At 39.7% G+C, this 27,129-nt stretch overlaps 1 protein-coding gene across 1 annotated transcript in view; it reads left to right on the forward strand.

Annotated features, from left to right (window-relative positions):
• The first annotated feature begins 20,047 nt into the window (after positions 1 to 20,047).
• Positions 20,048 to 27,129, forward strand: part of LOC117037207 (serotransferrin-like) — a 47,776-nt gene continuing 40,694 nt past the window's right edge. Inside the window, 2 exon segments of the mRNA XM_033133011.1 lie at positions 20,048 to 20,204; positions 22,083 to 22,255. Of these exon segments, the coding sequence (XP_032988902.1) occupies positions 20,162 to 20,204; positions 22,083 to 22,255 (216 nt within the window). The 5' untranslated portion in view covers positions 20,048 to 20,161.

Genomic DNA, 27,129 nt, shown 5'->3' on the forward strand with positions numbered 1-27,129 from the left:
TGTCAACTAGATTGATGGAGACTTAGATATGATGGCCACCTGCATCTGCACACCGGGAGGGGAAGAGCTCAACAAAGGAACAGTGACTTCTGCCTGCACTTTTATCTGGAAGAAAGCTGTTCCTCTAGCCCTCTCCCTGATGCCAGATAATTCAGTTCCTCCCTGTATGTCGCTGGTGCCTTTCAAGCTGCTGCCCCAGCACTGGAGCTCAGAGCGAGTGAGTCTGTCTGTGAGTAAGTGTATGTGCACGCCCTTTAAGAGGAACGTTTGGGATTCCAGCAGGCTTTTGTCTCACTCAACCAGAATTGCCCCCAGTTTTCACAGCCCGAAGTTGTGGGGACTTCTATTCTTGGCCCTAGAAACTTGGGCCAGGGAGCCTGGTGTAAGGTTTGGACCCCTCGATCCTCAGGAGGGACCTCTGCAGTCGAAATATCCCTCTCGATTTTTAACTGCCACACCCGTATGTGGGATCAGCCCATTCCGCATCTCTACCCCTAATACCAGTCTCAACATGGCTTCTTTTGTATGTCTTTAGTTGTAGGACTTCTGTTCAGCTAGACTTCAGGCGATTCTCACTGATGGTTGTTTTGTAGTTCAGTTGTAATTTTGATATGGTTGTGAGAGGAAGCAAGCACAGGGTTTACCTATCATATTAATTCTTCTTTGAATGTTTGGTAGAATTCAGTAGTGAAGCCATCTGGTTCTGGACTTTGGTTTTTTGGGATGTTTTTGATTACTGTTTCAATTTCCTTACTAGTGTTCAGTCTATTTAGATTATCTATTGTTTCATGGTTCAGTCTAATAAGGTTGTATGATTTTAAGAATTTATCCATTTCTTCTAGATTCCCCAATTTGGTGGTGTATAGCCTTTCATTGTATTTTCTTACGATCTTTTGTATTTCTGTGGTATCCATTGTAACTTCTCTGTCATTTCTAATTTTATATATTTGAGTTTTCTCTGTTTTTTCCTTAGTGAGTATAGCTATAGGTTTGTCAATGTAATTTATCATTTTAAAGAACCAGCTCTTAGTTTCATTAGTTTTTATTGTCTTTTTAGTCTCTATTTCATTGATTTCTGCTCTGATATTTATTTTTTCCTTCCTTCTACTGACTTTGGGCTTCATTTGTTCTTCTTTTTCTAGTTCCTTAAGGTATAAGGTTAGACTGTTTATTTGAGGTTTTTCTTTTCTTGAAGTAAGCCTGTATTGCTATAAACTTCCCTCTTAATACCGCTTTTGCTGCATCCTAAAGATTTTGGTATGTTGTATTTTCATTTGTCGCTAAGAAATTTTGATTTCTTCTTTTATTTCTTCATTGACTCAATTGTTGTTCATAAGTATGTTGTTTAATCTCCACATATTTGCAATTTTTCCAGATTTCTTCTTGTAGTTGATTTCTAGTTTCATGCTGCTGTGGTCAGAAAAGACGCTTGATATAATTTCAACCTTCTTAAATGTATTGAGAGTTGTTTTGTGTCCCAACATATGGTCTATCCTTAAGAATATTACATGTGCGTTTGGGGAAAAAAATGTGTATTCTGTTGCTTTTGGATAGAATGTCTTACAAATATCTATTAATTCTATCTGGTCTAATGTGTCTGGTCTAATGTGTTTAAGGCAGATGTTTCTTTGTTGACTTTCTGTTTGGATGATCTATCCATTGGTTTAAGTGGGGTGTTAAAGTCTCCTATTATTACTGTATTGCTGTCTATTTTCCTCCTTAGGTTTGTTAATAATTGCTTTATATATATATTGGTGCTTTTAATTTGGGTACATATATATTAATAAATAATATGTCTTTTTGATGGATTGCTCCCTTTATTATTATGTAATGTCTATCTTTGTTTTTGTTACCTTTTTTGACTTGAAATCTGTTTTGTCTGATATAAGTATGGCTTCTGGATTTGCTTGGAGTATCATTTCCCACCCCTTTACTTTGAGGTTATTTGTCTTTAGAGCAGAGGTGGTTCTTTTAAAGGCAGCATATAGTTGGGTCTTGTTTTTTAATCCATCCAACTACTCTGTGCCTTTTGATTAGTGAATTCAGTGCATTTACATTTAGAGTGATTATTGACATATGATGATTTACTACTGCCATTTTCTTTTGTTTTCTGATTGCTCTGTATCTCCATTGTTTCTTTTCCCTTGTGTTTCTGCTATTTTAGTTAGTGACTGTCCATAATGTTTTTCTGTTTCCTCTTTTCTTATGTTCTGTCTCTCAGCTCTGGCTTTGTTTTGTGTTTATCATGAGGTTTCTATAAAGTTTCTCACAGATAAAATAGGCCCTTTGCTTCTGATAGTATCCTATCTTCATTTGCCTATATAAGTTCCTTTTCTTTCTCTTATGTTTTTGTTGTCACAAATTATTTGTTTTTATGTTGTGTTTATTACTAAATTGAAGTAGCTATAGTTATTTTTCATGCTTTTCTCCCTTTAACCCTTATGTTACAGTTTAGTTTTTAACACCCTATATTGAAATAGAGTTGCAATTTTCTTCTGTCTGTCTGTCTGTCTGTCTGTCACTTTACTCAAAGTTTTGTGTAGTTTGGTCTTTTTGTTTCAGGTGGAAGAGCTCCTTTCAACATTTCTTGTAATGCGGGTCTTGTGGTGGTGAATTTCCTCAGCTTTTGTTTGGGAAAGCTTTTACTTCTCTTTCATATTTAAAGGGTAACTTTGCTGGATAAAGCATTCTTGAGTGCTGGTTTCTATCTTTCAGTATTTTTAATATCACTACACTCTCTCTTTGCCTGTCTATTGGCTGTAGAGTTTCTGCTGAGAAATACGATGACAGCCTGATGAGGTTTCCTTTGTAGGTTCCTGTCTTTTCCTCCTTGGCTGCCTTAACAATTTTTTCTTTATCATTGACTTTTAACAGTTTCGATGTAACGTGTCTTGGAGAAGGTCTTTGGTGTTGAGATAATTAGGTATTCTGTTAACTTCTTGTACTTGTATGTCCAGTTCCTTCCCCAGGTTTGGGAAGTTCTCATCTATTATTTCTTTGAATAGGCTCTCTGCTCTTTTCTCCCTCTCTTTTCATTCTAGGATACTCATTAACCTTATGTTGTCCTTTCTAGTGGAGTTGGATAGTTTTTACAGAGTTTGTTTTAATGTTAGTTGTCTCTCCTCTTCTACCTCATTTCTCGATTTCTTCATTTGAGCTTGCTAATTCTCTCTTCCATATGGTCTACTCTATTTCCAGTGTTTTCTAATGCATTCTTCATCTCATTTATTGAGTTCTTTAACTGCGTAATTTCTATTTGGTTCTTTTTTAAGAGTTTTAATCTCTTTGGTACAGTACTCCTTCTGTTCATTCATTTTATTCCTGAGCTGTTTCAACTGCCTTTCTGAATTTCCTTGCATCTCATTGAGTTTCTTCATGACTGTTATTTTGAATTCTCTATCACTTAGATCACAATTTTCCATGACTTTGAGTTTGGTTTCTGGAGAATTGTCATTTCCTTTTTGTGATACCGTGTTACTCTGGTTGTTCATGGTGCTTGATGTGTTGTTTCTCTGGTGTATTTAAGTAGTGAACATGTTTCTTGTTTAGGTACCATTTTGATTTTAATAGTTCATCAGGTTGATAATTAGAGGTTTTTCTTTTTTGTTTGTTTTGTTTTTATTTATTTTATTTATTTTTTTATTAGTTTCAGGTGTACAAAACAATGTAATAGACATTTACACCCCTCACACAGTGATAACCCCTCTCCCCCCATCTACTACCCCTCTGACATCACATATAGCCATTACATTTCCACTGTAGAGGTCTTTCTTTTGTTTCTCAGTAGATGGTGCTATAGTGCAAGTTTCTGTTTTTTCTTATCTGTTCTACCTGTGCCCCAGGAATCACTGTTGTGCTGTTGCCTTCGACATCCCTGCGATAAAGGGGTGCTGCTGGGGTTGTGGGAATCATCATCTTCATGATCAGGGTGGTGGGTGCCCCTGCTGTTTCTGGGCCATCTGAATCGTGGGGTACTGCCACCATGGAGGGGGTATAAGGTTGGGGAGAGTTGGGTTTGTGAGCCTGTCACACAGCTACCTGGTTCCCCATGTATGCTGGCACTACTGAGCTGTGGCCAGGGTGCTCAAGATGTACCTCCACCACTGCTATTGGCCTTTCTGGTGGTGCAAGGACTTCCACTACCAGGAGAGGGAGCCAGATTCTCGGGTGTTGACGCTGATGCTGCCCTTCCTCCACTTTGCTGGGATGTGGTGTGGGGACTACATCACAACTCCTCCACTGCTACCACATTTACTGGGGTTGCAGGCTTAGTTGGGCAGCTGGGGAACCAAAGCTGCACCTTCCCTGTCATTCCCTTTGTTCTGCCTCCCATACAAGTCCCCATATGCCCACCTTTAGATACACCGATGTGTGAATCTCTTTGGTGTCCCAGTGTACTGAGCATAAGAAGCTTTGTTGGGTTTTAGATGTCCCACCAATTGTATGTTGAAGGGGAGAGACCAAGGGGTTCTCATTCCACCGTGATGCTGATGTCACTCCTGTCAGTAATTACTATAAATGTAAATGGATTAAATTCTCCAGTCAAAAGACAGAAATTACAAGAATGGGGGGGGGAGTCACATGATCCAACTATACACTGTATACCAGAGACTTTGATCCAAAGACACAAATAGATTGAAAATGAAAGGATGGAAAAAGATATTCCATGCAAATAGTAACCAAAAGAGACTATAGTGATATCAGACAAAATAGTCTTTAAATAAAAAATCTTACAAGAGACAAAGAAGGACATTATATATTAATAAATGTTTCAACACAGCAAGAAGATACAACAATTATAAACATTTACACACCTAATAACACCGTTAAAATACATGAAGCAAAAATTGGCAGAATTGAAGGGAGACATTGATAGTTCTACAATAGTTGGAGACTTCACTCTTAATAATGGACAGAACAACCAAATAATAGACAAGAAGGGAGCTAGAGAACTTGAAAAATTCATTAAACCAACTATATCAAACAGATATATACAGAACACTCTGCCAAGCAACAACAAAATACACAGTCTTCTAAAGTGCACATGGGACATTAGACCATTCTAGGTTAGGCCACCCATTAAGTCTCAACAGATTTTAAAAGATAGATGTGATTCAAAGTATCTTCTCTGACCACGACAGGATGAAGTTAGAAATCAACAACAGAAGGAAAACTGGAAAATTCACAAATTCATGTTAGTTAAATAATGCACTCTCAACCAGTGGATCAAAAATGAAATCACAAGTGAATTTAGAAAATACTTAGAGATGAATAAAAATAAAAACACAACATACCCAAACTGTGGAACACATCAAAAGCAGTGCTAAGTGGGTAATTTATAGTTATAAATACAGTAAAAAGGAATAAAGAGCTCAAATAAATAGCCTAATTTTACACCTCATGGAACTAGAAAAAGAATGACAATCTAAACTCAAATCCTTTACCAAAAGTAAGGAAATAATAAAGATGAAAGTGGAGATAAATGAAATAGAGAATAGAAAAACTAGAGGAAATCAATGAATCCAAAAGTTGGTTCTTCGAAAAGATAGACAAACCTTATCTTGCTTGACTAAGAAACACAGAAGACTCAAATTACTGAAACCAGAAATGAGAGTGGAGACATTACCACAGATTCTACAGAAATAAAAAGGATTCTAAGAGAGTACTATAAACAATAGTCCATCAATACATTGGATAACCTGGATGAAATGGACAAATTCCTAGAAAAACACAACATATCAAGATTAAGTCATGAAGAAATAGAAAATCTGAATAGACCTATTACTAGTAAGGAGATTGAATCAGTAATAAAAAATCTCCCAACAAAGAAAAGCCTTGGACCTGCTGGCTTCACTGGTGAATTCTACCAAATATTTAAAGAACTATCACCAATCCTCCTTAAACTTTTCCAAAAAAATGAAGAGGAGGAAAGACTTCCCAACTCATTCTATGAAGCCAGCATTAACCTGATACTAACACAAGACAAGAACACTCTACAAAAAGAAAACTACGGACCAATAATCCTATGAACATTCACTCAACAAAATACTAGCAAACTGAATTCAGCAGCATATTAAAAGGAGTATATAGGAGAGACGTCATCAAAATGGCGGTGTGAGGCGAGCCTCTGTAAATCTGCCCTGGAATTTACAACTAATCGAACAACTATAACTCCACAAGGACTCCCTGCACAGCAGACAGACAAGACGAAGAGGCCCACTACTGAATTCACCTAAAGGTGGGCGAATCACGCGAGCGGGGGAGGAGGGAAGGGAGAAGTGCGGAGACAGAGCCGCGCCAGCGCAGAATGCAGACCTAGCTCAGTGCTCCGAGCTCAATGCATCCCGGAACTCAGACTGCTAGGGCTCCGTTTATGGCCCACAGTGCTGAGGGGACAGCATAAAGCACGGCTGAACCCAATGCTCACGGCAGACCTCGGGGAAAAGACTGAGGGAAGAAGGCTGAAAATGGTGGTTTAAGCCCTCACTGCCAAGCAGAGAACGGAAGCCTTAGGCACTGAGACTAGCCGCCCCCTCCCTACCCTCCTACAGCTCGCCCCGTCCCCACCTGCCCGGTGCTAGAAGTGGAACAGTAGCAGTATCAGATCAAAAGAACAGATATTTGCTGTTCTGAGAACTGTGGACCCCAGACACAGATTCGCAGCCCAACTGTTCCGGCAAAGGGGAGGGAGCTGTGGAAGCAGGACTGGCTGTGGTGGTGGTCGCTGCCATTGCTCTGGGCCACCACTCACAACTCACCCCGCCCCTGGCCCCACCTATCTGGGCGGATCCCTGCAGGAGTAAACAGAACTGCTGAAACATACGGGCTCTGTATCTGGTGCAGGAAGAGCTTTGGAACTTCAAAAGCTCTCCGCATACCCACACAGACACTGCGCCCTGTGACCCAGGCGAACTATTAACAGAGGAGAAGCCCGTCTCCCAGGGAATCCCCCCATTGTGTGAGAAGCTGGAATAGTGCAGAGAAAACAGCACTACCGTATGAGAGAGAAAAAAAGGCTGCAGTCGGAGAGAAAATAAAACATTCTACCAACAAGTACTGGAAAACAAAAGAAAGACCTCTTCCTATTAAGCTGTTGCAGAAGCCACTCCTGTAGATGTCTAGGAAGAGAAATAATAAATCAGTAATTGCCATGAATAACAAAGGCAACAACACAGCTCAGAAAGAAAGTGAAAACCTCCAGAAAAGGAACCTAAAGATATGGAAATATGTGACTTAAATGACAGAGAATTCAAGATTGCAGTTCTGAAAAAACTCAACGAAATGCAAGAAAACACAGAAAGGCAGTTTAATGAACTCAGAAACACAGTCAAAGAACAACAGGAGCATTTTACGAAAGAGATTGAAATTTTAAAAAAGAACCAAATAGAATTTCTGGAGATTAAGAACTCAATAGAAGAAATTAAGAATGAAATAGTCAGCTTAGGTAGTAGAGTTGACCAGATGGAGGAAAGAATCAGTGACATCGAAGATAGAAACCTGGAAATTACACAGACGAAAGAAGAAAGAGACTTGAGACTTAAAAGAAATGACAGAACTCTACAAGAACTTTCTGACTCCATCAGAAAGAGCAATATAAGAATAATGGGCATACCAGAAGGAGAAGAAAGAAGGGAACAGAGAATATATTGAAACAAATTGTTGATGAGAACTTCCCAAATTTGTGGACAGAACTGGATCCTCGAATCCAAGAAGCAAATAGAACACCTAATTGCCTCAATCCCAACAGGCCTTCTCCAAGGCACGTTGTATTGAAGCTGTCTAAAATCAACGACAAAGAAAGAATCCTCAAGGCAGCCAGGGAAAAGAAGACGGTAACCTACAAAGGAAAGCCCATTAGATTATCATCACATTTTTCAGCAGAAACTCTACAAGCCAGGAGGTAGTGGAACCAAATATTCAAACTATTGAAAGAGAGAAATTATGAGCCAAGAATAATATATTCAGCAAAGATATCCTTTAGATATGAAGGTGGAATAAAGACCTTTCCAGACAAACAGAAGCTGAGGGAATTTTCTAATACACGACCTGCACTACAAGAAATACTAAAGGAAGCTATTCGACCACCATCAACAGGGACAATTTGTGGCAACTAAAACATAAAAAGGGGGAGCGTAAAGGCCTGAAACGGAATATGGGAATGGAGAGAGCAAGTGTGCTGAAGAAAATGGAATACTCTAAATATCAAACTTTCTTTTACATAAACTTAAGGGTAACCACTCAAAAAAAATCCAGAACTCAAATATATACTGTAATAAAAGAAGAAACAGAGGGAAACATCATAGAATACCACCACACAGAAATAACAGACAAAAACAAAAAGGCAAAGAAACAATGGAGACACAGCCTTATCAGAAAACTAAAGATAGAATGACAGGAAATCCTCACATCAATAATCACCTTAAATGTAAATGGACTGAACTCACCAATAAAAAGGCACAGAGTAGCAGATTGGATCAAAAAACTAAACCCAACCATATGCTGTCTCCAAGAGACACATCTCAGCTACAAAGACAAGCATAGACTCAAAGTGAAAGGGTGGAAATTGACACTCCAAACAAATGGTATCCAGAGAAAATCAGGTGTAGCCATGCTGATGTCAGATGAAACAGACTTCAGGGTGAAAAAGCTAATGAGACAAAGGTGGACATTTCATAATGATAAAGGGGACTATACAACAAGAATACATAAGAGTCATCAATATTTATGCCCCCAATCAGGGAGCACCGAAATATACCAAGCAACTACTAACAGAACTAAAGGGAGAAATTGACCAAAACACAATTATACTGGGGGACTTAAATACGTCATTGACAGCTATGGATAGATCATCCAAACAGAAAATAAATAACGAAATAGCAGCCCTAAATGATACATTAGATGAAACGGGCATAACATATATAGAGCACTTCATCCTAAAACATCAGACTATACATTTTTTTCTAGTGTACATGGAACATTCTCAAGGATAGACCACATATTGGGACATAAAATCAGCCTAAGCAAATTTAAGAAGATTGAAATCATGCCAAGCATATTCTCTGATCACAAGGCTTTGAAATTGGTTATCAACTGCAAAGAGAAAGCAGGAAAAAACACAAATACGTGGAGATTAAACAACATACTTTTAAAGAACGACCAGGTCAAAGAAGAAATTAGAGGAGAGATCAAAAGATACATAGAAACAAATGACAATGAAAATACATCCTACCAAAATTTTGGGGATGCAGCGAAAGCAGTTTTAAGAGGGAAATTTATATCATTACAGGCCTATCTTAAGAAACAAGAAAAATCCCAAATAAATAACCTCATGTTACACCTGAAAGAACTAGAAAAAGAAGAACAAATGAAACCCAAGGTCAGCAGAAGAAAGGAAATAACAAAAATCAGAGCAGAACTAAATAAAATAAAGAACAAAAAGACAATAGAAAAATTAATGTGACAAAGAGCTGGTTCTTTGAAAGATTAACAAAATTGACAAACCCTTGGCTAGACTCACTAAGATAAAAAGAGAGAAGACACTAATTAACAAAATCAGAAATGAAAAGGGAAGTTATCACGGACACCATAGAAATACAAAGGATCATCCAAGAATACTATGAAGGACTATATGCCACCAAATTCAATAACTTAGAAGAAATGGACAAGTTCTTAGAAACATATAGCCTTCCTAGGCTGAACCATGAAGAACTGGAAAATTTAAACAGACTGATCACCAGTAACGAAATGGAATCAGTCATCCAAAAGCTTCCCAAAAGCAAAAGTCCTGGACCAGCTGGCTTCACTAGTGAATTCTACCAAACCTTCAAAGAGGATCTAATACCGATCCTGCTCAAACTCTTCCAAAAAATTGAAGAAGAGACAGTACTCCCTAACTCATTTTATGAGGCCAACATTACCCTGATACCAAAACCTGGTAAGGACAACACAAAAAAAGAAAACTACAGACCAATATCTCTGATGAATACAGATGCAAAAATCCTAAACAAAATTCTAGCAAATCGAATACAACAATGCATTAAAAAGATTATTCATCATGACCAAGTGAGGTTCATCCCCAGGGCACAAGGATGGTTCAACATCCGCAAATCCATCAATGTGATACATCACATAAACAAAATAAAGGACAAAAATCATATGATTATATCAATTGATGCAGAAAAAGCATTTGACAAGATACAACATCCATTTGTGATTAAAACACTTAATAAAATAGGTATAGAAGGAAAATACCTTAACATAATAAAGGCCATATATGACAAACCCTCAGCTAATCTCATAATTAATGGTGAAAAACTGAAGCCCTTTGCTCTACGTTCAGGAACACGACAGGTCTGTCCCCTATCACCTCTGCTTTTCAACGTAGTGTTGGAAGTCCTCGCCAGAGCAATCAGGCAAGAGAAAGAAATAAAAGGCATCCAAATTGGGAATGAAGAAGTTAAATTGTCACTCTTTGCAGATGACATGATGCTATGTATAGAAAACCCTAAAGACTCCACCAAAAAGCTATTAGAAACAACGAATACAGTAATGTTGCTGGCTACAAAATCAACATACAAAAGTCCATTGCATTCCTATATACTAACAATGAAATCTCAGAAAAGAAATACAAAAAACAATTCCTTTTGCAATTGCAGCAAAAATAATAAAATACCTAGGAATAAACTTAACCAAGGATGTGAAAGATCTATATGCTGAAAACTATAAGACATATTTAAAAGAAATTGAAGAAGACACAAAGAAATGGAAAGACATTGCATGCTCATGGATTGGAAGAATCAACATAGTTAAAATGGCCATATTACCCAAAGCAATATACAGATTTAATGCAATCCCCATCAAAATCCCAATGGCATTTTTTAAAGAAATAGAACAAAAAATCATCAGATTTGTTTGGAACCACAATAGACCCTGAATAGCCAAAGCAATCTTAAGAAAAAAGAACAATACTGGAGGTATCACACTCCCTGAATTTAGCTTGTACTACAGGGCTACAATAATCAAAACAGCATGGTACTGGAAGAAAAACAGACACATAGACCAATGGAATAGAATTCAGTACCCAAAAATAAAACCACATAAATATGGACAGATAATTTTTGACAAAGAAGCTAAAAACATACAATGGAGAAAAGACAGCCTCTTCAAAAATTGGTGTTGGGAGAATTGGATAGCCACATGCAAAAGAATGAAACTGGACTGCTATCTGGCACCATGTACCAAAATTAATTCAAAATGGATCAAAGACTTAAGCATAAGACCTGACACAATAAACTGCATAGAAGAAAACATAGATACTCAACTTATGGACGTTGGGTTCAAAGAGCATTTTATGAATTTGACTCCAAAGGCAATGGAAGTAAAAGCTAAAATAAACGAATGGGACTATATGAAACTTAAAAGCTGCACAGCAAAAGAAACCATCGACAAAATAAAGAGGCAACCAACTGAATGGGAGAAGATTTTTGCAAACAGTGCCTCCGATAAGGGGCTAATATCCAAAATATACAAGGAACTCATGAAACTCAACAACAAAAAAACAAACAATCCAATTGAAAAATGGGCAGAGGACCTAAAGAGACATTTCTCCAAAGAGGACATACAAAAGGCAAATAGACATATGAAAAAATGCTCAACATCACTAATCATCAGTGAAATGCAAATAAAAACCACAATGAGATATCACCTCACCCCAGTTAGAATGGCTATCATCAACAAGACAAATAGTAACAAGTGCTGGAGAGGCTGTGGAGAAAAAGGAACCCTCATAAACTGTTGGTGGGAATGCAGACTGGTGCAGCCATTATGGAATACAGTAATGTTATTCAACAGGAAGTTTTTCAACAGGAGATTATTCAACAGGAGTAATTCTAAACAGGAGGTTCCTGGAAAAATTACGAATAGAATTACCATATGACCCAGCAATCCCTCTCCTGGGTATCTACCCAAAAAATCTGAAAACATTTATACATAAAGACAAGTGTGGTCCAGTGTTCATTGCAGCTTTGCTTACGGTGGCCAAGACATGGAAACAAACAAAATGTCCTTCGATAGATGAATGGATAAAGAAGTTGTGGTGTATATACACAATGGAATACTATTCAGTGGTAAGAAAAGATGATATAGGAACATTTGTGACAACATGGATGGATCTTGAGAGTATAATGCTAAGCGAAATAAGTCAGACAGAAAAAGCAGAGAACCATATGATTTCACTGATATGTGGTACATAAACCAAAAACAACAAAAGAACAAGACAGACAAATGAGAGACAAAAACTCATAGACACAGACAATAGTGGTTACCAGAAGGTAAGGGGGGAGGAGGTGGGAGATGAGGGTAAAGGGGATCAAATATATGGTGATGGAAGAGAACTGACTCTGGGTGGTGAACACACAATGGGATTTATAGATGATGTAATACAGAATTGTACACCTGAAATCTATGTAATTTTACTAACACTTGTCACCCCAATAATTTTTTTTTTAAAAAAGGGAAAAAAAAGGATTATATAGCATAACCAAATGGGATTTATTTCTGGAATGCAAAGATGGTTCAACATACCAGAACCAATCAGTGTAATACTCCACATTAACAGAATGAAAGGGGAAAACCCACATGATCATCTAAATTGATGCACAAAAAACATTTAACAGAATCCAACATTCTTTCATGATAAAAAACAACAAACTAGGAATAGGAGGAAACTACCTCAACATAACAGAAGTCATATATGAAAACCCACAGCAGACATCATACTCAATGGTGAAAGACTGAAAGCTTGTTCTGTAAGATCAGGGATAAGGCAAGGATGCTCACTTTTACCATTTTTGTTCAACATAGTACTGGAAATTCCATCCAGAGCAATTAGGGAATCAAGAAAAATAAAGTCATCCAAATTGGAAAGTAAAGAAAAATTATCTTTGTTGGCAGATAATATGATTTTATATGTATAAAACCTTCATGATTCCACACACACACACACACACACACACACACACACAAATCATTAGAACTAATTAACAAATTCAGCTAAGTAGTAGGATCCAAAATCAACACACACAAAATTCAGTTGCTTTTCCAGCAAGAGAAAAGCAGTTACTTACCTACAAGGGAACCCCCATACGACTATCAGCTGATTTCTCAACAGAAACTTTGCAGGCAAGAAGGGAGTGGCAGGAAACATTTCAAGTGATGAAAAGCAACGACATACAACCAAGATAGTTCTACCCAGCAAGTCTGTCATTTAGAATAGAAGGACAGATAAGAAGCTTCCCAGACAAGAAAAAGCTGAAGGAGTTCATCATCACCAGAACAGTATTACAACTAATATTAGAGGGACTTCTTTAAGATAAGTGGGTTAAGGAAGAGTGAAAGGAGGGTATAAGGAATATATTCAATAATATTGTAATCACTAGGTATGGTGCCAAATAGGTACAAGTAGATCTATCAGGGTGATAGTTGGGAATGGGGTTAAGGGTAGGGTGAAAAAAAGTGAAGGCATTAAGAAATACAAATTGATAGTTAATACAGTGTGGGGTGTATAATCAACAATGTTGTAAAGATCATGTAAGGTGCCAGATGGGCACTAGAGTTCCCAGGGGGATCACGTCACGGACTGTGTGGATGTCTGACCAATACACTATACAGCTGAAGCTGAAGTAGAGGGGTGTTGAATGTGAACTATAACTAAATGTATAGGTATATATAGTCACAGGATGTGGAGTACAACATAGAGAAGATAGTTGATGGTATTGTAACAGCTCTATGGGATGTCAGAGGGGTAGTGGCTTGGGCGGGTGGGTTATCACCTTATGAGGGGTTTAAATGTCTAACTATTGCATTGCTGTGTACACCTGAAACAAATTAAAAAAAAATCAGTTGCTTTTCTATATACTAACAAAAATTCAAAAAAGTTATTTAAGAAAACAATTCCATTAATGATAGCATCAAAAAAATACTTAGGAATTATGTTAACCAAAGAGGTGAAAGATCCAAAACATTGCTGAAAGAAATTAAGAAGACATAAATAAATGTAAACACATCCCATGTTTATGGATTAGAAAACTTAATATTTTTAGGATAGGATGTCAGTACTACCAAAAGCAATTTATAGATTAAATACAATCACTATCAAAATCCCAATGACTTTTTTTTTATGTATTGTATGTCAACTGTAATTGAAAAATAAGTTTTAAAAAAGAGAAAAAATGATAGTAAAGGATTATAAACTACTAAATAAAAAAAGACTTCCTGAGTTCATACTGATAAAAACAAATAAAAGGAACTAACTGACTAAATAAATAAATGGAGAAAGAGAAGTATTTGTTTACTTTAGAATGCCAATTGATAAATGCACAGGGAACAATATAATCAGAAAATCACTATTTGGCAACCAATATAGTAATAATCATCAATGGTTGCTAAAACTAGGGGGTGAAAGTATGACAAACAAAATGTGAGGGTCTCAAAGTGTCTCCCTACAAACTACCCGTTAATTACAAAGGTAAATTTACAGTGTAGAAACTTGTCAGACACCACCTTAACCAAGCAAACAAACTGAACAAAAGCGATAATGGGACAAATCACTATTGTGCTCCTTCCAAGACCCTAAAGAAGAACCCAGCATCACTTTTGTGATGGTACTGCCAAAAATGCACACCCTGAATCAAATCACAAAGCAACATCAGACAAACCCAAATTCAGGGACTTTCTACGAAATGCTGTTAACAAAATAACACCATGGGGATACACATAAGCCAAATCCAGAATGTTGGAAATTCCAAAGGACAAATGATACAGTTTCTTCAGCAAGTAAATAGCATGAAAGATAGGCGGACTGTTTTAGAGTAAAAGGGATTTAAGAGAGATCACCAATGCAACTCCTGGATCTTGTTTGAGGTTCTAATTTGAATAAGGTAACTTAAAAAATTTTTTTAGACAACTAGGGAAGTTTGCATATTAACTGGGTATTAGGTAGTAATATGAAAATATGAAATAATTGTTCATTTTGACAGGTGTGATAAATGCATTATGATTATGTAAAAAAATTTCTTAGCTATTATAGATGCACGCTTTTGTGAGTGAAATAACATGACACTTGTTATTCCAGAAAAAAAAGTGGGAGTCGAAGGATGGATGACGTAAGATTGACGGTTGTTGAAACTGGGTAAGGTGTAAATGGATGTTTATTGCATTATTTTTTCTACTTTTGTGTATGTTTGAAATTTTTCATGTATGCGAAAGAAGGAGGAGGAAGACGAGAAGAATCTGAAAGACCTTAAACCATAGCTAGTCAATAATTTAATTTACTTAATGTGGAAGAATTGGAATGAGCAGAACTAGATTATACAAGTTGTAGTGGACATATATCTACAAATCCTTAAATATTTAGTGGACTGCATATAATTTTCATTCCATACTATTAGTCCAGTATCAAGTTATAGAAAGCACTTAGGTAATATTATTGATAATGAATACCTGAATTGCATGGACTGATAATTGTATTATAGATCTTGATGCTCAGAGTTGGGCGGACAAGGTTAGAAAAATCAAATACATTCTGTGTTTACCTTGGTATGCTACAAGTTACATAAGCAACCAAATGTCTATTTTAGGATTTTTGCATTTCCATATCAACTTTAGAATTATATTGTTAATTCCCACCAAAAACAATAAAGCACTTGTTGGGAGTTAGATTGGGACTGCACTGAATCTATGTATTAATTTGGGGAGAATTGACATCTATATAATATTGGGTCTCCAGTCTACTATGTTCTAGGTATAACCCTTCATTTACTTAAAGTTTCTTTAATTTCTCTCAATAATATTTTATAGTTTGGTGTGTAAAAATTTTAGACATCATTTGATAAAGTTATTCCTAGGCATTTGTTATTAAATATTATATTACTTTAAATGGCATTTTCATGGTCTTTTTCATTTTGTATGTAGAAATACCATTGACTTTTGTATATTTACCTTGTATCCAGAAATATTGCCTAACACCTTTTTAATACTTAATAGTTTCTTTAGAATTTTATATATGTTCAATCATATCATCCATGAAAATGAAAGTTTCATTTTTCTTTTTCAATCCTTTTACACACATACTCACACACACACACACACACACACACACACACATCTCTCCAAAAAAATGTATACACATTTTAAGAAAGGAAAAAACTGTATTAAAATTATGCTAATGGTAACCACTTTGAGCAACTCTTGTAATTGCAGAAGTCAAACATGACTTGTATTCATCTTTTGTTATTGGTATATATTGAGTATTACAATTTTAATATAGTTTTTTCATTTCTTAAAGTGTATATACATTTTTTTTTTTTGGTACCGTGTGTGTGTGTTTGAATTTTTTTTAACCTGCCTGGACTGGCAAGGACTGCAAGTAAAAATGTTGACTAGAAATGATAATTGTAGACATCCAGATTTTTTTCTTGCTCTCAAAGGGAAAAAGATTTCATTCACCATTCCATCACTTAGTATGATTTATATATAAAACATTTATATATGTTTGTATATATGTACACACACATGTATGTGCATACTCTTTATCAGATTAAGCAAGTTTCCTAGGACAAGTTTGCTAAGAGGTTGTAAAACAAATGGATGTTAAATTTTACCAAATGCTGTTCCTATATTGACTGATACAGTCATAATTTTTTCCTTTATTCTGTTAATGTGATTAATTACACTGGTTGATTTTTCAAATGATAACTTGCATTCCTGGAATAAATCCAACTTGGTAATTATTTAGTGTACCCTTTAGATATTGCTGGATTCAATTTGCTAATTCAATTTTGCTTAGGATTTTTGCATCTATGTTCATAAAAGGTATTGTTTTCTTCATCTTTTTCATGATATCTTGATGGTTTTTGCTTTCAAACTTACTTAGTGGCTTCAAAAAATTGGTTAGGGAGTGCTCCTTCTTTTTCTGTTCCCTGGGTTAGTATGTGTAAGATTGTCTAATTCTCCTTAAATGTCTGGGAGAATTCATCAATGAAGCTATCTGGCTCTGGACTATTCCTCACGAAAAGGATAGTTTTATGGATCCCCTGGGAAAAGAATGGAAACTTTGAGAATCTTTCATTGTCCAGGGACTTCTGAAGGGTAAGACTGAGAGAGTAGTGGTTGTATATGGCGTTTCAAATTACGTGACATTTTCCTAAAAGGACCTTGCCCTTGCTTCCCACTATCTTGCCCTGAACCAGCAGGGCTGTGAGATAACAGGTCTATGAGCATATGAGTCTATGACCCAGATTCAGGACTTTCAGAGAAGCCCTGTTGTTGGGCAGAGTACAGTGAGTGGGAGGTGGAGGAGGGATTGGGTTAAGCAGACAGAGGCTCTTTGTTTGCTCTGTTTCTTTGTAAATGAGGCAACATTTGGAAAAAACAAATATTGGTTCAGAGAACTAATGCCTTTTTGCCCATCTTCTTTAGGTCAGCTACCCAACCCCCCTGCACGTACACACAAGTTCAGCTCTTTCTACAGGAGGGCCAATCTCGTTGAAATTTAAGAGTTTCATTCAGTTTATTATAGAAGATTTGAGTCATGAGTTGGATTGTTTTGTAACCAGAAAATCTCTCATATTCATTCTCTTTCCTTCTTCCTTTCCTCCCTTCCTTCCTCCCTCTCTCCCCTCCTCTTCTGGATAAATAAAGAGAACCTCAGTACAAGAAGGAAGGCAGCTGTGGTCTAGAGAAGGCTGGGACACTTAGGAGATTTGAGTTCAGGTTCCAGAGCTCTGTGAATGAGGAGCTGTCATTTTACTATAGTGTCCACATCTGAAAAATGGGGGTGCTGATCTTACCTCCTAAGGTAGTTGGTCAAGATCATAAGACCTATGCTTGGAGAATGGAAGGGCTGCAAACATGATAGTTTCTTTCCATCTGAGCATAAACCTGTGTGTGCCTGAGGTTCTGCAGTTGGTCTGTAGTCAGACCTCTCCCAGATGGACCAGCCCCTCTGCAGACCAAAACCTAGGGCTGTGTGTCTGTGGAGAAATGGTGGAGCTGCAAGTGCCCTGTCTGTCTGTCTCTCAGAGGAGCCCCTGGGCCTGTGTTGTCCCTATTTTCTAGAAGAGGGAGTGTCCCTGGTGAATGGGTATATACTCTGGAACCAGACTGCCTGATTTTGCATCTGATTCACCAGCTGACTTTGGACAAGTTATTAACCTCTCAGGTTCTCAGTTTCCTCATCTCATCTGTGAAATGGGGATTCTAATGCACCCATCACAGAGGGTTAGCGTCCAGTGAAATTCTCAGTGAGTGTTAGCCATTATTTAGTGTTAAAAGAGGGGTGATGAGTTTCCTGACTCCAGAGCGCCTCTGGTGTAGAATTAAACACCATAAGGCACCAATGCCACAGGTCACCAAGGACACAAAACACTGTCTTGTTAACCTTTACCTCCACACCCATCCCCACATACTCATTACAGATGTGGGCATAGCCATACAGGGTCCTACACACTCGGACACCCCACAGCCAGCCTCACCCCTGCCTCTGAGCTTTGACAGATAGTGTGCTGTTCCTGTCCTTCTCCTGAGCCAGAATTAGGGCCCTGGGTACCCGGCCATGTGAGTAGAGTATGTGGGACTCCTGACGTCCGTATTTCATCTGGCCTTTCTTCAGATCCCATGGGCTCTGCACATCCTCCCCTGCACCTGTCTTGGGCTTGGACTCAGAGGGTTCCACTGAGGCAGGGCATAGGGTTGGCTGGTCTGGAGGGGGCTCAGCCTGGCCAGATAGTGTTTGTTCCCTGTGAGTGCCTCAGGCTAGACGGTGGGCCTGTCCCCGGAGGAGCTGCCTCAGGAAAGGCTCACTGTGTGAGTGCAGCAGGGGCCCAGGGAGGAAAGGCATGGTCCTCGGCCTCCCACGGCCTCCCATGGCCTCCACGAAGCTCCCCTGAGTGTGGATTAGCTCAACATTTGGCAGCTCTTCTTCCTACTTCCAGGCTGACCCTGCAAGCTCACTGCAGGGCGTACGGAGGACATCAGCTGAATGTGGGCACGTCTGCTCTGCAGAGCCGTCTCCCAGCCAGCCCTGCACCTTAGTTTCACCCGCCATCTTCATCTCTGCGCCTGAAGGTCCCCACGTGAAGCCAGACCCCTCTTCTCAATGCCTTTCAATCCTGAGAGGAAGAGAAATTTATAAGTGAGTTTAAGAAGTTTATATTATAGTTTAAAATGTATTAGTTTAAAAAGTGCATAGAATGTACAAGCTCATAAGGTTGTGCTAATAAGGATGTGCAGTCAAAATGGTTTGGAGACCACTTAGCGGGAAGGAGCCAGGGATGACCCCGGGCATTGGGGTCAGGCCACGTCCTCCCCTGGGCCCCTTCCTTTGTGATCATGTGTCACTTTGTTTTGAGTCTCCTAGTGTCTTGACCACATTCGTGGGCAGCTTCCCGTGGGAGAGAATTTCTCTCCCCTGTAACTCTGTCCCTAGGCCAAGGTGGCCAGCAAGCCCCATGAAGGGAAGGAAGGTTTCCAGTCCAGGAGCCATAGCTTAGCAGGGCACATGGGGAGAGAGCAGCTCCTCAGTGTCCCGGGCCTGTAAGGGCCCAGAGCAGGGTCTCCGGGGACAGCTGAGAACAAATGAAGGGCGTTGAGCCTGTCCTCTTTGACTTCAGGCCAGCTTTATTCTTCCTTGATGCCCTGTCTCAGGAAGGTCCCTCTCCAGTTCCAGTCTGGATTGGGGTGGGGGTTCTCGTCCCTCTTCCATCTGTGGAATGAGCACGTAGGACTGGTGTAGGACCAGCTGTGCCATGTAGGGATTCAGGAGCACAGCCACCCCCACCCCTACCCTCTGCAGTTCCGCTCCTGGCACAGGGAGTGCACAGTAACAAGGGATTGCTTTTTCTTTAATTTCCTTCCAATCAGCATTTTTGTGTGCTGGATTTCATCCCTGGGTCTGCTCGGAGCTCAGGAAATGAGGTGATCGGCGGGGGGCGAGGAATGAAAGGGGAGGGATGAGGGGTGATTGGGCAAGCGGGCTGCGCAAACACTGGAGGTCAAAGATTGTGCTTGGCCCACTCGGCGGGAGATAAAGGGGCACGGGACGCAGAGAGGCGGCGCAGAAGCCGGTGGGTCTGTGCTCGCTGCTCCACGCCGCAGACCCGCGAAGATGAGGCTCGCCGTCCGCGCCCTGCTAGCCTGCGCGGTCCTGGGTGAGTGTGGCGAGCGGAAACCCGCAGAGTCGTCGGCCCGGGCGCCGCTTGCACCCCACACCCCGCTATAGCTCCTCCTGGGCTCCGCTTTGGGCTGAAAGCACGGGAGCCTTTCCTTAGCTCCTCCCATGCAGCCCTCCTGCACCGGCTTTAGCGCACGCAGGCACAGCTCTGCGCCAGCATGAACCTGCTGGTCCGGCCTGTGCCTCTGCCACTTTTTTATGCTCTTCTCGCTTCTTCCTCCTCGTCCAGTAAATCTTGCCGTGGAATACAATACATTAGAGCGCCCCCATCACGGTTTATCAAATCCCTTTGCGAGGACCTCCGCAGTCAAGTCCAGACTGGTTAGCCTGGCACTGAAGGCCTCCCGGGACCTGATCTCCTGCCCTTGGCAGTGGGATGTCCCACGGGAGGCCGAGGTGCTGACGCTGTCCTTGCTAATGAGGCAGCGCTGCCGAGGGGTTTGGAGCGTGGGCTGTGAAGCCAGACTCCTTGGGTCCTCACCTGTGAGAAGGGGAGTAGAGCCCTGCCTGGGAGGGTCAGGTGTGGGTAACTGAGGCCATAGGTCTCTGCGGGGGGCCTGTCACTGGATGGCCTCTCCCACTCACATCACCACCTGAGTTTGTTGAGCCTCCTTTGTCCCCTAACTGTTGCCTTCCACTCACGGTGCATTTGTCGTACCTTTTGAGACATCTGTGTTTAGTCATTTGTCTCTCTTGAAAAAGTTTACCCTTAAGAGACGGTCCCACATTATTTGCCTTTGCCTCATCCCCACCTTCCACCCCCCACACTTCGCAGGGCTGTGCAACCTAAGTGCATGCCTAAAGACAAATTCCTGCCCTTGGGACCCCGGAGGGGCTGTTCCGGGAAGGGCTGCCACTGACTCCTGAGGTCTCCTGTGATTTCCTGGGACAGAGGTGGGATACAAGGTGGTTGGGGTAGTAAGCTCGGTGTGGCCCCTTCTTTATGCATCCTGGGGCGCTGGTGCCCTCCCCCCTTCTGCTTTGTGCTTTGTGGACATGCATCGTATTACCTGAGTCAGCCGTCTGCTGTTGATCCACAAAGAGTGGACAAAAGAGGGCTTTAGAGACGGTGCCAAAGCTCACATGATGGGGACAACACATCTGCAACCACATGGATTTTAGTAGCTACAGACACGGGGGGGCTCCAGCTTCTCCTACAACAAGACTGGCGAGAATTGAGGGTCATTGGAAACAGAGATCCATTGAATATATGGAGTTTCTAGTTATTCTTGCAACAGAGGACGACAGATGAGTGTCACAGGCAAATTCATTATCTCATCATTCACTTATCCCTATCTACTGGCCAAGCAGATGTGAATAACTCAGAATGCAATTTCTTTTGTTCCCTGGGCAGACAGCGAAGTTTGGAGACCTAGTTTCTAGGCCCATCTTGGCCACTAATAGTCTGGCTGACACGCGGTAAAGCACACTTTCCTCCTCTTAAAAATGGGCATTCCTCCTTTGCTGGTTTCCCGAGTTGTGGTAGTGAGCCAATGCCTTGAAGTGGCTGCAAATGCCCTGTCACCTTGATGAGGCTTATGTTCCACTGCTACCCCATGATGGGGAGGGAAGGAGGCACGGAGAACACGAGGAGCAGAGTGTGGTCTCCAGTTGAGAGCCAAAGGTCAAGGTGGCATCCCTCGGGCCAGCACAGCGTGGCGGATGGGAAACTAGGTGGCCATTAGGTTTCCCTTCTCCTGTTCCCAGTGTCAGAATGCAGTGGAACCTGTACCCTTCGTTGTTCACAGACAGGAGTGGGAGGAGGACAGGACAGAGGGGATATAGCCTTCAAGTCCCCTCAGAGGTGCTTCTGCCACTCCCCCTGGCACAGGAACCTCTGGCTTTTCTCCCCTAGGGCTGTGTCGGGCTGTCCCCGACAAAACGGTGAGATGGTGCACCATCTCAAGTCAGGAGGCCAGCAAGTGCTCCAGTTTCCGTGACAGTATGAAAAAAGTCCTTCCTGAGACGGGCCCTCTTGTCACCTGTGTGAAGAAAAGCTCCTCCCTTGAGTGCATCAAGGCCATCACGGTAAGTCGCTGCTGCCTGAAGGAGAGTGGAAGGCGTCCACACTTTCTCATGCTCCTGGTGCTGGACCAATTCTGTACTCACATGTAGGAGGCTGGTGTGTGGGCAGTCAACCCCCACTGAGAGTATCATCACTGTAGAAATGGAAGTAGCAGCGGTCATCTTTAACAAGTCTTAAAGCAAAATCCAGTGCATTCTGAAAGGTGACAGCTTTGAGGTATTATGTTCTCTGAATGCAAGAAACAAAAATGGCCGTCTGCATCAAAGTGGTCTTACCCCATTGTTTTGCAAGTTCCTCACACACCCTGGGAAGTAGCTGCATGACGCTCACAGGGATGAGAACTAACAGTGTCATGATTGCAGAGGACGGCTGGTGCTTTGTTGTTAGACTTTCCCAAATCCTCTTCACTCCTTCACCATTGTTCCTGCTCATTTGAACGTGTGTCAGACCCTGTGCTGGGCAGTGGGGCAGCAGTGGTGAATCTCAACACACATGGTCTTTACTCTTGAGGAGCTTACAGTCTAGTTAGGAGAGAAGAAAAACATGCAAACAAGTAGACATGTAATTCCAAATTGTGTGAAGTACAGTGAGGGGGAAAAGTAGAATGTTCTGACAGACTTTCAGAGGAAACTTGCTTTGACCTGGGTGTCAGGGACAATCTCCCGGAGACAGAACAATGAAGCTGAGACCCCAGGGATGAGCATGGGTAAGGATGCCAAGAGCCTTGGGTAGAATACTCCAGGACGTGCACAACAGTGTGTGCAAAGGGCCCGAGACAGAGGAGAGCAAGCAGGAGACGGGAAGGAGCGATGAGGTGGGAGAGGTAGACTCGGCCAGAAGGAGCCTGATTAACTCAGGGAATCACTGATTTGGTATAAACAACTGGTCTGTTCTGTTTCTTTTTTTTAAAAAATTAGACCTCAATTCCTATCATGGTTTAATTGTAACCCTTGAATTATGACACATGTTCAGCTTTGATCTATGCATACCCCTTTATTTTTAAATATGTTAAAATACAAAATAATACTATCCGTGACCCACCACAGGTTCTCTAAACTTCATCACTGCCAATAGCTTACTTCTAGGACTACTGTGTGGCAGAGTTGGATTCTATGGGAATGGCACCGCTTGGGGGGCTGTAACCCACTGGCCCTACTTACAGTGACCTATGTGTTTCCCCAGAGAATCCTAAGAATTATTGCATTATTTCAGTTTTAAGACTTATATGGTTATGTGTGAATGATTGCATAGTTTTGCTCCTTAAAAAATTTATAAAGATAACATCACTCTGTGTTGCCTTCTCATACTTGCTTTTTCCTCCTCAATATTATGCTAAGATTCACCCATGTTGTTGAATGTAGCTATTGTTCATTTATTTTCAAAGCTCTGCAATAGTCCATTATGTTAGTATACCACAATTTATTTGTTCTTTTCCCATCATAAGCATTTGGATTGTTTTCAGTTTTTGTTATTGTAATCAGGACTTGAGGAATACTTTTATACAAATCTCCAGGGATACAAGTATTAAAAGTTTCTCTTGAATTTATATGTAGGGGCAGACTTGCTGAGCCATGGGATATGTCAGTATTTGATTTTTAAGACAATTCCAAATGTATTTGATTTGTAAGCAAACCCAATGTGGTTATTTCAATTTCTACTTCCACTAGCAGTATATGAGAGAATAATCCATATCATTCTTAAAGAATTTAATATTTTATCATTGTGAAATAATCTCTATCTCTCGTAGTGCTTTTTGACTAAACTCTGCTTTTCTGTTATTAACATACTACATCAACTTTCTTTTGGTTAGTAATCTCCTCCTGTATCTTTTCCACTCCTTTATTTTCAACTTTCTATAAATCTATGTTTCAGGTGTGACTTTTGAAAACTGTGTATTCCTGGATTTTGTTTATTAATGCAATCTGACAATCTCATTTGTTTTATATGGTAAATTAGACTATTAATAATTATTGTTGTTATGGATAAATTTGGACTTATTTCTACCATATTACCTTTTCATTTTCTCTTTGTTTTGTTTTCCCCAATTTCTGAATTTTTAAAATTTGAGAGTGTACATATGTGTTCATTTGCATTATTTTCCCTTTATTCCACTCTCTCCCATTGGTAGTGAATTTAAACACTTTATTTATATTCTTTAATGATTTTTCTTAAATTTTTTACTATATACTTTTAGCTTACCAAAGTGTTGTAGTAAAATAATGCTGACCCCCACCCCCTTGCCAAATAATAAAAGTACTGTGGAATTACCTCTTCCCTGTTTAGATATTATTATTTAATATTTTATGTCTATCTTTTTTTTTATTTGTCTATCTTTTTAACCCCATAATGTAGATACTTTATGTACCTGTAGACACTATATAATAACATAAATATATGTATATGTATATGTGTGTGTGTGTCTGTGTCTATGTATATGTGTGTATGTACATACTCAGAGAAAGAGACAGAGAGATGGGGAGAGAGAGAGAGAGAAATATTTGGATTTACCTATATTTTTCCCATTTAATCTGTTCACCATTTGTTCTCATATTTCAGACCATCTTTCTGGGATATGTTTACTTCTTAAAATATGTCCTTTTGGTGATCCTTTAGAGTGAATCTCTTGGTGTTAAACTCTCTCAGTTGCTCATTTGTTTGTTTTCTCTGCAAATGCTTTAATCTCTCCTTTATCCTTGAGTGGTAATTTTGCTGAATGTATCATTCTAGTTTGATATTTTCACAGTATTTAAAATATTATGCCACTGCCTCCTGACTTCCATTGTAGCCAATGAGAAGTCTGGTGCTGTCCTGTCATTCTTTCAATCACCTTCTCTCTGGCTAATTTTGAGATTTCATTTCCTTGGTCTATGATGTTGCACAGATACACTATGATATTTCCAGTTGTAGAAATCTTGGTACGTATCTTGCTTAGCGTATATTGGATCTGTGGAGTCATGTTTTTCTTCAGTTCTGGATAATTTGAAGCCATTATCTCTTAAATACTGCCTTTACTTCAGTCTTTCCATTTTTTCTTTGAAATTGTAGGATTCAGGATGACTTTTAAAAATCTATCCTCCATATCATTTAATCCTTCTTTTATAATTTCTATCATCTGCACTTCCCTTTGGTAGCATCCAGGATAAATTCTTCAGATACAGCTCCTAGTTCACTAATTCTCTCTTTAACCACATCTAATCACTTGTTGGCCATTATTTACTTTTGGATTTCAAATTCATATTTTTGTTTCTAGAAGTACCAGTTAATTTTTTTCCTTTTTATCCCAATACTTTCTTTTTCTATGCTTATGTCTATGATTGTAGCCTTCACTTTGTACATAAAACAAAATGCTTCATAGGTAGCTCTTCTCCATTGCGACTGACAGTTCCAACCTCCACATCCCTTGAGGGCCCACGTCTGTTGCTGCGGTTGATGCCCACCATTGTGGCTTACCTTCTTCTGGGTTTGCTTATCTGCATCTGGGAGCTAATGCTTGATTTCAATCTTCCCCTTCCCTGCTGGTTCAGGTTCCCCCCAGAATCCCTGCTGCTCTAGTGGACCCCATGAGTGAGGTCTTCACTTCTTGGTTCCTGAGCCCCTGAAGTTCCAGTGATTCCTGCCCAGAATCCTGGTGTCTTGGCAAAGAAAGCCCCAACCTCACTGCCCTAGGAAATATTCTTTATTTGCTTTTTCTTCTTACTTTACAGTGTGTGGGGTGAGTGTGGAGAGTCTCTGGAGGTTTCACATACCTCTTGTGATACGAAGAAAGCCTCAAAGATTGTTTCATATATGCTATGTAGTTGTGGATGAAAGGGTTGTTCACCAGAGTGAATGAATATATTTAATGGCACTGAAATGTACAGTTCAGAATTGTTCAATGGTAAATTTTATGCTATGTATTTTATTACAATAAAACAACCCCAACATTAAAAATAAAAGTTTCAGGTAGACAAATATATAGTTTGGCTTACATTATTATTTTATTTCACTTAGAAATGCTATTGTCTTACTACTTACCTGTAACGTGACATAGGTCATGGAGTTATAGCTTCTACCTTATACTTTAATTAACAAGAACTAGTCATAGAGTACTGGTAAGGGCTTCTAGAAAAATGATTAATTAATTAATTAATTTTTAAATTGGGGAATATTGGGGAACAGTGTGTTTCTCCAGGGCCCATCAGCTCCAAGTCGTTGTCCTTCAATCTAGTTGTGGAGGGCACAGCTCAGCTCCAAGTCCAGTTGCCGTTTTCAATTTTTAGTTGCAGGGGGCGCAGCCCACCATCCCATGTGGGAATTGAAACGGCAACCTTGTTGTTAAGAGCTCGAGCTCTAACCAACTGAGCCAATAGGCGGCCCCACTAGAAACATGATTTTGATCAAAGATAGTTGGGGAAAAAGGCAATAGAAATATATTAGTAAGTGTCTATATTAAAAAACAGTGCTTCTCACTTTAAGAAAATATAAATTCTAGACTCAGTGGGAATGCACCTACAATATATCAAGTGAACTATTATTTTAAAGATGAGATTTAGTCAAAGCAGAAACTAAAATAATAATAGCAACAACACGCAGTGGGTAGCAGTGTAATGGAAGAAATGAACCCATAGTGCCTGGATTTAAACCCCAGCTCCATGACTTACTAGCTATGACTTGAACTTTCTGTGTCTCTATTTTTTAATGTGCAAATGCAGCTGATTAAGACAGTGGTGCGCTATGGCATATCTGAGTAGTTAAGATTAAATGAATAATGAGCCATAACGGAAGTAATAAGCGTTCAACACTTAGTTCAGAATAAAGCAAGACATTAAACCCATAGAAACCCCAAATCCGTGAATGAAAGACTCCTGCAGTTATATAGACCCAGGATAGGAGGAAA

This window comes from Rhinolophus ferrumequinum, chromosome 17 (assembly GCF_004115265.2).
Source record: "Rhinolophus ferrumequinum isolate MPI-CBG mRhiFer1 chromosome 17, mRhiFer1_v1.p, whole genome shotgun sequence".
Lineage (NCBI taxonomy): Eukaryota > Metazoa > Chordata > Mammalia > Chiroptera > Rhinolophidae > Rhinolophus > Rhinolophus ferrumequinum.